General features: G+C 49.0%; 1 protein-coding gene and 1 long non-coding RNA gene across 11 annotated transcripts in view; one reads left to right on the plus strand and one right to left on the minus strand.

The window, feature by feature from the left end:
- CCL22 (C-C motif chemokine ligand 22) overlaps window positions 1-7,024 on the plus strand; it is a 31,929-nt gene extending 24,905 nt beyond the window's left edge. For 9 of the 10 annotated variants that reach the window (XM_059713673.1, XM_059713675.1, XM_059713676.1 and 6 more), the window contains one exon: window positions 241-7,024. In XM_059713673.1, coding sequence (XP_059569656.1) covers window positions 241-1,696 — 1,456 coding nt within the window. In that variant the 3' untranslated portion in view covers window positions 1,697-7,024. The remainder of the gene's footprint in view (window positions 1-240) is intronic. The other variant, XR_009455218.1, reaches the window with a different exon arrangement.
- Window positions 7,025-7,034: 10 nt separating this feature from the next.
- LOC109285744 (uncharacterized) lies at window positions 7,035-11,754 on the minus strand. Its single transcript, XR_002093573.2, has 3 exons — window positions 11,586-11,754; window positions 9,060-9,635; window positions 7,035-7,120 (listed from the first exon to the last, which is right to left on the minus strand). It is a non-coding gene; the product is annotated as an uncharacterized LOC109285744 (long non-coding RNA).
- Between the last annotated feature and the right edge of the window lie 475 nt (window positions 11,755-12,229).

The following is a 12,229-nucleotide window of genomic DNA, read 5'->3' on the forward strand; positions in this document are numbered from 1 at the left end:
CTTATGTTACTTCCTTCTATTTTGTTTATTTTGTCTTTTGTAATATAAAAACCTGGCGTGATTTCAGAACAACAACAACTGGATTTATAATAATTTGGGAACATGATCTCACCGTTTTCCTCTGATGTAAAATGAGCTCACGAACAACTGACTTTTGATCCAGTTACTCTTTTTGCTCTTAATCAAATTATGTGATTTTTCTGTTTCTGCTGATTATTGCTGTTTCCTTTCTTGTTTCAGATTTGTTACTAAAAAGTCCAGGGAGATTTGTGCAAATCCAGAGGACAGCTGGGTGAAGGAGAGAGTCAGGGAACTTGACCAAAAGAATGCCCCTCCAACTCTTTCACCTTCAAATCCCATCAGTTTTGTATCAGCACAAGAAAAGGCAGGCATATTTCAGAGAGTTATTGGAGGTGTCATGTCCTCTGCAACACAAACCAGTGGCCCAGGCTGTGTCACCAGGCCCATGGATTCTCCTAGTCACACAGCTGGCGTAACACTTTCAGAGGCAGTAAATGTTTCTACTGTAAGGGCAGAGGGTACAAATTTTCCCATATTGCTTGCACAAGAAGCTATGGGGCTCTTTACAAAAACTTCCTCTTTGTTTCCAGATACTAACACTGCTACATACTCTGAGCCTGCTACATATGGCAGCAAGGTTTCCATGAGACTTGTTTCACATCCAACATATGCACCAGACACCAGCCTCAGTGGACTGACTCCATATGCTGTGAGAAGGCCTGAGAGTTTTACAGAATCCACAGAACCTTCTATAAGTAGAAAAGCTGATGCGCCAACCACTGACCATTACAGATTTATTTTACATTCTACACTGGTCATGACAGGATCTCAGAGCAATATAGGATCTACAGAAGAATCCACAGGATCTCCTGCAAGTGCAATATCTGATGTGCCAGGCACTGTTCCCAATATATTTAATTCTGATCCTACGTGGATCATGAAAGGGTTTGACAGGTTCACAGTATCAACAGGTAAATCCACAGGAGCTACAGTAAGTCCAGTAACTGACAAATCAGATGCTATTCCTAGAAGATTTACTTCAGATGCCCCATCCATTGAAAGCAGTTCTGGGAGTACCATATTCCAGACAACACTTGCCCTACTAAAATCTGTTCCCAGCAAGCCTGCTGAAGAGTTTACATTGATGGGAAGAGTGATGGAGAGCTACACTCTGACACTTGCAGATGGTGTGAAAGGAAGTGTTGCTGTCACAGGACTCACTACACACTCCTCTGTTGAAGGAGAAACTAGTTCATTCAGTAAGAACAGAGATAATACAAGACAGGTTGGTAGTGACTCTGCTTCCAGGGGTGAAGATAACACCTCTAACCATTCATATCATGTACAAAAGGAAGATTCTTCTCAGTCCATTCCTGAATCCATTTCACCAGCAGACACTTCAGTCTTTATCAGCACAACATCCCTAGAAATGAACCGAGCCAGGATGCCTACAGAAATACCAGATATACCATTGGCATCTTCGCTCAGCTTTCTGGCTCGATACCAAACCCTTGTCTACAGTCTGGTTTTCTTGGCAGCTGTTCTGTGTGTTGGCACTGCAGTCATATACATAAAGTCAATGGCCCTTGGTGGAAAAGTAGCTAAAGAAATGGTACAAGGCGTGCTTTATAGTCAGCAACGCTATGAAGCTATTAACTATTCAGTGGACATCTGATTTTTTGAAGGCATGAACTTTGGCTTCTATCCTACAGCCTACCTGCTAGTTATGTTTTAGGTAGGCAAAAGTTCTCTCTAAACAAGTTTACATTGGACCAATAAACAATGCAAGGAAAATGGGCCAAGGCATAGAGCCACTGAGAGGATTTATAACTTCTGGGTAAAATGCAAAAAAATAGCAGAGGAATGGTTTGTTAATGGCCAGGTTTACAAATGAGTTAGATAGATTTTATTCAGCACTTTTATTGACAAGCATGGCTGCGGTGGAAGAGCAGTGCAGATGCTATTTTCCCATCAGTGGCGAAGGAATGGTTTTGAATCAGTCCTGAGAGTTTCCTCTATTCCAGGGGTGTCCAACCTTTTTGAATATGGGGCTGGATCACAAACTTTTTATCACCCAGTGGGCCGGTGAGCCATATTCAAAGACCTCACAGGAAGTGGTATCACATCAGGAAGTGATGTCACGTGACCTTTGCCACCAACTAAGTTGCAGGAAGTGAAAATGATCTAGGCATAGCTATGCCCATGTTCTACTATGAATACTTCTCATGCTTCTGGGCTTTGCTGGTTGCCCCCACCACCACTCTTCCCCTTTCTGCTATATGTGCCAGGGTTTTTTTAAGTTTTCCTCAGAGGTATTGGATGTTGGCTACAGCCAAGGCTAGGGACTTTGACTGGGGTGTGCCAATGGTCCTTCTGGGACCAAATCCAGAGGTTTTTGGCTAGAGGGTTATGTCCAGAGGTAGGCAACCCCTTCCATGGGTGCCAGAGCATAGCACACACAGGCATTTTGCTTGGCACGTGTGCCTCGAGGCAGACTTCAGGGGAAGGGCCAGGGCTGTGCTGCCACAACAAGGATAGAGCCCATCGTGGCTCCCCCGCTGTCTGCCACTGGCACGCTAACATTTTACAAGTCAAGACTGTGGGTGTTTTTGGCACTGCCCAAAAAACGCTGCTGAGCCCTGGTCTTGCCCCTCTGCTCGGGGCCCCACTGATCACCAAATTTAGGGTCAGGAAGGAATTTTACCTCACGGTCAGATTAGAGCAGACTGTGGAGGTTTTTGCCTGCCTTTGTAATGCTCCAGTACCCGGCTTCTGGGACGTGGGCACAGCCGGCTCCCAGGAGGGAAGACCAGGCTTTGAGGTTAAAGCCTTGGCCCCAGGAGATGGGGGTCAGAGCCAAGCCTCCCTCCCCTGTGAAAGGCAGGGACCCCCCCCCCGACACACAGGTGCCGGGAGCCCACAGTCACCAGCCCAGCCCCGGGGGAGGCGCCATCTTCCCGCCCTGGCCCGGCCCTACCTGTGGCGCCCCGGCCGGTCAGGAGGCGGCAGAGGCAGACGAGGGTGAGCCCAGCCACCGCGCCACCTCCACAGGTCTGCATCGCTGCACCCCGCCGGGCTGGAGGGAGCCAGAGCTGGGGCTAGGCGGCACCTCGGGGCACAGCGAGCGCAGGCTCCGCCCGAGCCCAGGACCGCCCCGCACAGCATGGCCAATGCTGACAGCCTGGCGGGAGGAGGCACCTGCCCGCGCCGCTCCACCTCTGCCAGCGACCCAGGGCTGGGTGGCCAAACCAGGCTGCCTTTCTCCTGCGGGTGGGGAGTGGCGAGTCGCTTGGGCCGGGAAGCAGTGGCTTCCCCATGTGGTGCTGGGGACGGGAGGAGGCGGGCTGGGTCTGCACTCCTCTTCCCATACGTACCGTGTCGGCAACGTCAAGCTGATGTAGTGCGTGCGGCAACCTTGTCCCCTTCCCAGCCCTTCAACAGCCATTAGGAAGCTGCTGAGGGGCTGGGGGAGGGACAAGGGGTGGGAACGAAAGTAAACCGTGTTTACTTTCGTTTCCCACAGCAAGTGCCTTGGCGGGCTGCATTGCAGCCCACAGGCCATATGTTGGACAAGCCTGCTCCACTCTCTGCTGTGGTCTGTGGTGGTCGAGTGGTAGGCCGGGCTGTGGCCAGTAGCCCCGAAACGGCAGGCGGGTACTTTTGACCGATGGAGCGGAATTAGGCACTGAAGCGTATTGGTTGAACAGAGATTATTTACTTACGCCGGCGGTGTACACAGCGCAGGAAGAAGAACTGACTTAGGTTACAGTTGCAAACGTGAGCTCTCCGAGTCAGACAAAATGACATGAACGGCTTATCGGGCCGGCAGGGCACGGGGGTACGTCGGGACGGTCGGCGATGGGGAGTCGTTGGTGGGTGATCAGTCCGCCAAGTTCACTCCGAGATGTGCGTGGAGTTCTCCGACTTGGGCGGAAACTGCTTTAACTTTTATATGACTAACAAGCCAATCGCTAGTCACCAAATATGAATAATTATAACCAGCCAATGGTGGTGCGTGTATTTGCATAAAGTTGGCGGGAACTTTTACTGCACCGGGGTTTTCTGCCATAGCGGAAAATTCCACTGTGGCGAGAAATTCCACTGTGTTATAGGTATCAAATCAATGAAACATTCCACTGTGACATGGGCACTCAACTACTGGGTTCTGACATGGTCCAGCTAAAAAGAACCAAGCCGAGCTGCATTCAGATTGAATGCTGTCACCTTGAACCCTGTTTCTGCCATACTTCTGTGCTACCAAGTTCTATCCTGAATATTATTCAGCTAATTGCTGACTCCTTCAAGCTTGTTGGACAACAATTGCCACTTACTGGTGCCAGACCTCTTGACAGCTCTGAGCCCAGTTTTCCAATGGGGACATGTAAAATCAGGCCCAGTTTATATCTGTATATAGCTAATTAAAAGCCCAGGATAGGCAGGTGAAGATGCTTGAAAATCACAACTTGGCCCCTCAAAAAATCTGGCCATTTGTAGCTAAAACAAATCAGGTTTCTAACTACTGATCTATTGCACAGGCAGAAAACGGCTCTCTGCTCATAGAATTCTCTCCCCTAGCAACCTGACTCCTTGCAGCATGGGTGTGATGTTACAAAACTATATCAATATTGTTGTCCTTTGCTGCTGGGTGTAAGCAGTGGCGGCAGAACCAAGAGACAATTGCTTTCTCCTGGCTTTCCAGGTATCAAACTAAGCATGGAGAGCAGGCTTGGTGCAATGATCATGTACTTCTTTGCAAAAGTGACCTGTGTAAACTTTCAGTGAGGCTTTATTTGTAGCAGCATTGCCTGGTGCAAATACCTTCTGGGTAGTGAAATGCAAAAAACCCAGCAATTAGCAAAGCTGTGGTAACAGAATACTGCGGTGGTAGCACAGGTGAATCAGCTGAAAACTCTCTTCTCCCTCAGTGGGTTCTGGAGAATTCAGTAGGATGGCAGAGTGGGACATGGTGCAGTACATAGACACAGGCATAAAACTTGATGTGGGCTGGCCACTGCAGGCTCGGGGCTCCCTGCCCTGCTGCCCTTCCCCAGGGGGCCTCCATTGCAAAGTGGAGCGAGGAGGCTTGATGCCACTTCTGGGTGCCTTGCACCAGCTGCGCTACCATGGTGAGGTGTCCCCTGCTCACTTGGCAGCAGCACAGGGCACAACTCTGTGCCACTATCACTGTTGCTGCTGGATGCACAGGGGGCACCTTGCCATGGCAGCATAGCCAGTGTGGGGCTCCCAGCAGTGTCATCAAGTCTCCCTGCTCTCTCGTACTGCAGGGAGGGCAGCACGACCGGAAGCCCCAAGCCTGCAGTGAGCAGCTCGCATCCTACCCCTGCACCACAGGCTCCACTCTGGCTGTGCCACCCATGGGGACAGGGAGTGGGGCAGGGTGGGGGGTGAGGGGAGTGGTGTTTCATGCTTCGTTCCAGCTACAGCAGATGTCACTTCCTACAGGCCCTGGTCCAGTAGCCCTGGTAGCTGGGGGCTCCCTCTAGCAGGGAGGGGGCAGGGGGCCACAAGTTGTGAGTGAGGAACACCAGCAGGGCTGTGGAGTGGGGGATTGTACGTGGGGAGTGAGGGGCACTGGCCAAGCCAGGGGGCTGTGGGTGGAAAGTGAGGGGCACTTAGGGATGATGGGAGGCAGCAGGTTGGGAGTTAGGGCCATGTTGAGGAAATGGGGTTATGCTGAGGAAATGGGGTCATGCTGGGAAGCACTGATATAGGCTCTTTAACAGTTCTGTAACCCCCCACCAGGCCTCCACCCCATCCACACTTGCTTACTTCGGGGTACTGACCACTAAGTAGCAGCACAAGGTCCTTATACTCAGGGCATTCAAGCATTAGACAGCAACTAGGGACTTCTGGAAGCTAACTAGCCAGCAACCTGGCTCAAGTCACAGGCTACCAAACAGTTTGTTTTTCAAGCCAGGAGAGATTGTAGGTGTTTTGCTACCAGCGTGTAAAGTTTGCTTGCAGGTTTAAAGAGTGCGTTTGTCAGAAGAAATGAACACCTGCTCTGGGAGGCATTGAGCATGCTTTTTTAAGTGATGCTCTTTTTTTGGATGGGGCCTAGGGGTGAGGGGGAAGCTGGAGGCACCCTCCAACACGGCAGGAATGAGAGACATCAGCTGGGGGGGGGCGGCTATGGCTTGGGAGTGAAGGGAAATGGCATGGGCAGGGGCATGGCACTGGCATGTCAGGGCTGCTCAGTACCACAAAGTAGTGGCCAAGACAGCCAGAGCTGGACCCATGTCCTGTTGAGTGAAGGGGGCAGGGCTCTGTATTTCCATGATAAAAAAAACCAAAATGAAAATGTTAAAGTATAGGTATTTCAAATTTATTTTATTATAATTATTTAGGCACTGGTAGGCTTCCAAACTGCTTTAAAATTGTAAAAATTTCAATATATCAGCCTCCACTCCTCCAAAAAAAGATTCCTGCCCAGGCATATGCATCAAAGGTCTGGATTGCCTTCAAGCATACACCATGATCCAGGAGGATTGACAGTTGCCACGATCCATGAATCATTGTGTTCAACTGATACATATACAAACATATCCATATCTAGGTGTTTAAATATAGAGTGGCGTTACATTGTAATCATGGAAAAATGTGGATTTTGGATTTTTAATCAGAGAATTTTTTATTTTTTTTTTTAAACAGAAAGCCAGGATCCCTGCTTATGACACCCCAGCATGAGCTGTTATATATGGTGCAGTTTTTGCTTGAGGGAAATCAAGAGCATGGGTGAAGTGTACAAAAAGCTGTCATGCTTTTACATAGAAAATCCTGCTGACATAATTAAAGAGCTATCAGAAGACAGTCCCATAATGTGATAGATCCCCTACAATTTAATTATCATTACACCATTTTTTTTTTTTCAATGTTATGTCCAGAATTAAATAAGCTGTAAACCTGAGAATGAGTGGACCCAAACTCTGTAACAGCTCTTGTTTTAAAATAAAATGCTTTCAGAAAATGAGGGAAAAAAGTCTTTATGTTGTATTTGGTGGAATTATTCTTATTTAATGTCATATAAAGGTCTTCTTTGTGGTAGGATCTGGATCCACTCACAAGGAGGGTCAGTACCCTGAAAAACATACAAGGAAGACTAAGGACTTTGACTTAGGGGAGACCAGGATTCAAAATGATGAAGCCTCTTGCCAAGGATCACACAGATAATGCGCTCATCTACAGGTGTCATTAATGCACAGCAAGAAACTGTAGAACTTATTGCTCCACAACTTATTACTCATAGGAAGCTCCCAGTCATGCCGTTTACATGTGCACTCAGATCGCACCATGTTGAGCCAGGTTGCAGCAGCCCCGGCTGACAGCGAGCGGGGGGGAGTCAGCCTGCCAGCCTGGGGCTGCTCCAACTGTGCTCAGTGTGCTGTGGAGAGGCTGGCTGGGGCACAAGAGTGCTTCCCCCACACTGAAGCACCCTTGTGCTACAACCAGTAGGCTCAGTCTCTACATGTGAACTACAGTGCACAAAAAACCCCACCCTGCAGCAGGGTACAAGTCCTACCCTGATGCAGAGTTTATTAGTTTTGTGCGTCCTAATAGGGGTGCATGTGTAGATGCTGAGACATTTACTGCGCAGTTAGTTGTCAACTGCTCAGTAAATATCTCATGTAGATGTACCCAATGTCCAGCAGACCCAATTATTTATCCCAGATATCTTCAGCAGAGAGCAGTCCCTGAAATCCCAGTACACTCCAGAAAGTTCACAAGACTGCAAAAATTCATATCTGAATGAGGCACAGGGTTATGTCTGTTTTATGACCTTTTAAGGTTACACTTAAAAAGTTGATGGATGAAGCTTTCCAACTGGAATGCCTGTGTTTTCTTGCTCCTACTCTTCTAAATTGCTAAGGGCTCTCCTCTCTCCAGAGAGGAACCATCAGACAGAGGAGGTGCCCACACCCTGTGCCCTCAGGATACTCTATTTCTGTCTCTGATTTCTCTTTCCCCTTCAGTTAAGGCTGTCCTCTCTCAAAGTGCTTCTTTGAAGGGCAAAGAAACACAACTCAGGCTCTCCGCAAATCCTGGGGTAATGGCTTAGCACTTGTGTAGCTCAAAAAAGAATGGAGCCTAGCAGCTGACTGCTGAACACACCCAAACCTGTTATGGCCTGGCAGTAGACTGCCTCCTATGCTCACTAAGCAGTAGGGGAGTGTGAAGCGGGCTGTATTTGATTTGGCCCAAATAGGGGACAATGATTTGATTTGGCCAATGTCCCCAATTTGATTTGGCCGAATCCGAATCTGAAGATTCGATGCTGATTCAGAGAATCAGTGATCTGGACATAGACACAGCATTAAATGTTTTCTCTCCATACCTTGAGGTACCAGCATGGCTTGTGAATGCTGCAATGCTGGGGCGGATGAAGCGTCCCACAGGAGCGTGGAGGGGGCCCTCCATGTGCTCGGTGGTGGACCGGAAGTTTGCTGGGACCCCAAGTGCCCTCCTCAGACCTAGGAGGCACCAGTCGCTGAGCTGGGGAGTGCAGGGGGGCCCCCTGCGCACTCTCCAGTGGACCCAGAAGTGGATTGGAAGTGCTTCTGGTCCACGTCTGGGTTTGCTGCTGAGTGTGCTGGAGAGACCCCCACACTCCTGTGGGACACTCCATCCACCCCAGCATTGCAGCATTCATGAGCCGCCTGCTACCTAGAGGTATGTAGAAAAAAACTAAAACATTTAAAACTGTGTTTATGTCCGAATCGCCAAATCTTTCCAAATCTCTCTGCCACTGAATTGGCTGAATCAAATCAGGACTGAAGCTCTGCACAGCCCTACTAAGCAGGTCACATTTCAAACTAGCAATCCTCCCAGCTCATTCTTTTGCCTTGTCTAGCCAGCATCTGTCAATATTGCCTGAGCTGCATGGAGCAGTTTACATGTCTCGACTCCAAGCCCCAATGGTTTCCGGGTTTTTGGAATAGATTTTTTCCTGTAGAAGTGGTTTTAAGAGGCATGTATGATACATGTGTCTGGATCACTAAATCAGTCTACTAGGTACTTACTGTGCCTCTGAGAAGCGTGCAGTGATAACTGTCCAGCTGACTTGAAGTCTAATGTTAACATTCACATCTGGAATTCCTCAGTTCAAGGATGATGTTTACCACAGCTCTGATGGGTTTTGAGGTGACTTAAGAGTCCAATCCTTCAGCCACAGACCTGTCCACAGAAGTTGCAGGAATTTCTGCAGGGAAGGGTAGGCCTTAAGACAGGATTTCTTTCTTTTTCTCTCCTTACTTTCTCTTCTCTGCTTCAAGAGCAAATTGCTTTACCGTGAAATGGGCAGCTTCTTGGTTGCCATTGGAGTTGGTTAGGATCCAGGTTCTCCACAGCCTTGACCTTGGCATCCATTTTCTTGAGGTATGTTTTCAATGTGCCCTTGCAGAGTTTCCTCTGGCCACTGCAAGATCTCAGGCCAATACTAGGACCTAACATGCAAGGATGTAGCACAGTAAGAACTTTCCTCCTTACTGTGCATTTCACAGTGGGCTGTATCTCTCTATAGTAGGGCTGTGAGAAATTTTGGCAGCTGTTTAGTTTCGGAGGTGTTTCATCCCGTTTTGGCACCCAAACCACCGAACCTGAAATGAAATGGAAGGCTCCAAAACATGTCCAAGATGAAACAAAACCATCTGAAATGTTTTGGATGTTTTGGGGCCAGGCTTGCAGGGAAACAGAAACTAAGAAGAGGGTGGGGAAGAGGGGCAGAAGGACTGCTCTGATATTTACATCTGTAGCTGGCCAGTGTCTGCGATCTGTCCCTGTGGTCCCTCCCAATGCCAGTGCTCTGGGGGAGGGACGGCAGCTTGTTGTCATCCTGCGTGCAGATCCAGGGGCCCGCACCCCCTGGGAGGAGTCTGGCACAGCCTTGCAGCCCTGCCCGGGAGGTGTGGACCCCCAGATCTGTGTGTGGGATGACAACATGCTGTTGCTGCTGGCTGGGGTCAGCACCAGGACCCAAGTCTGCTCCATGCAGCCAGCGCCGAGCACAGCTGTGGGAGAAGCCCCAATAGCTGACCTGCTTGGCCCCAATCCCCCACCCAGCCCAGCCTTAAAAAAAAAAAAGCTCCACACTCACTGGCTGTAGCAGTGGTTGTGGGGCTCTGGGGCCACATGGCAAATCCCCCCTGCACAGCTCCCGCTTCCCGATCTTCCCCTCTTGCCCTGCACTCACTGGTTCTGGCAGCTGGCAGCAGTGATCAGGGCCTCTGGGGGCTCATGGTAGAGCCCCACCACGATGTGCAGGGAAGCAGGGATCACCCCTGCCTGCCCCGCTTGGCACCCATGTGGCAGCTGTTGCATTGCACAGATGAATTGCTGAATGCGAGTTCATCTAGCACAGCTTCCTGCTCTGGTCTGGCACCCTGGACTCCCCTCAGATTCTCCTGTAACTATTACACCTTCTCCATAAGCAGCAATGAAGTATCAGCTGTGTGCTCTCTTATTGTGGTAGCATCACACATTGGATGACTTTCTCTTCTAAGCCATATTCCCAGCTCCTTGCCATTTCCTTCTCTGGCTTCCCTACTATATGAAACAGCTTCAGTGCTGGGGGTCATTGTTTTGTTATTCTCAAAAGACCAAGGAGTTAAGCTTATAGAATGATAATATTTGTTTATTCAGAGTCCTCTTAGTCCCTTTCTTTGCTGTTCTCCTCTGCTTGTTTCCCAGGGTCAACTTATATGTAACCCTTGCCGGCATGCTAGGCTAGGCGATATGCTGGATTCTGGATCCTCAGAGTGCCAGTAGCCCTGGGAACCCCCTCAGGCATGTCTGCTGACTGAGGTGCCCTGTGGAAAGATGTGTCCCTCACCCTCACTGCCCAAGAATTTACTTTATGTCCAATAAACAAATGGGTTTCTTTGTTATACATAACTATATACAGAAAATAAATGATTAATCAAGATTAATACACACATACTAAGAGTCAATAATAAAACCAACAATTTAAATAGAATTTACAACTGCAGGAATAGATGAATAGTCCCATGTGCATCAAACAACCTCAATGATTACAGTCACCTGGTTATAACACTTTAAAACAGTTTCCCACCCATAACCCAGGTTGATTTCCCTCTGGTCACACACCCCTTCCCATAGCAGTAAGTGGCAATACAGCTTTAACTATGATCTACCACTAGGTGGCAGAGGCAAAGCTTCTGCTACTCCAGGGGAGGTGGACTTTTTGCTCTTTCTTGGTAACTCAGCAAAAACAAGCCTCCTACCAGCCGCTGCAGGTAACAGGCTTCCTTTCTTTAGTTTCCCTCTGAAAAATACACCTCCTGCAAACACTAGGGGTTAAGTTTGCCCTCACACACCCATGCAGATTTGGGATTCTCAAAGCCTGCTCCCTCTCTGGGCTCTCTCTCTCTCCTCTACCACCTCCACATGCAGACAGGGGATTTCCTCTGCAGGCCTCTGTTCTTGTATTACAAAACTTTCCAGCCCAGAGGGCTTCCCTCTGCAGGTCCCTCACCAGGCAGCTCCTCCCAGCTAGCTTACCAACCCTTTCCCACTCTTTCCCTGGGTACCTGTGTCCCTGACTGCACAGCTCCAACCTGGATGGGGAATCAGCTTTTCCTAGGATGACTCAGGCTCTCCTCTGTCCTGAAGTCTGCTCCCCAGCAAGCCTGAACTCCATTCCCTCTGCTGGGGGAGAGCCTGAGTCTCTGCCCCTCTCTCCAGGCTGATAGTACTCTCCTTTGGCTTTTCCCCAGCTGCTTTTCCATCCCTCAGCTTTTTATGGCTCCATAGTAGCCAATCAGAGCCCAGGGTTTGCAATGGGGGGCTCTGATCACAGTTCAAATGCTCCAGTAAAAAGTATGCATTGTGCATAGCATACCCTCTATCTGGAAAACCTATTTCACCCTCTGCAAACTTTTTGCTGCCTTTCCTGCAAAGTTCTTAGGCACAGCTCACCCACTCAGCTTGCAGCCAAGCAAGCCTTTGCAGCTGTCATAATTCTTAAAGGTATCCACACAATTGTCTCTTCATTTTATTTCCTCCACAAAAGAAAACAGATGCCTTCCCTTCCTTGGACACTTTTGCCCAAGGGAGGTCTCTGCAAGAAGTAGCCCTACCTTAAGAACTCAGCATCAAGAGTTGCAATGAAAAGTACTGCTCTGTAGGGCCTGGGGATTTTTACTGCGCAGCTAGTCCTGCCCCCATGAGCCCA

The sequence above is a fragment of the Alligator mississippiensis genome, chromosome 10 (assembly GCF_030867095.1).
Source record: "Alligator mississippiensis isolate rAllMis1 chromosome 10, rAllMis1, whole genome shotgun sequence".
NCBI lineage: Eukaryota > Metazoa > Chordata > Crocodylia > Alligatoridae > Alligator > Alligator mississippiensis.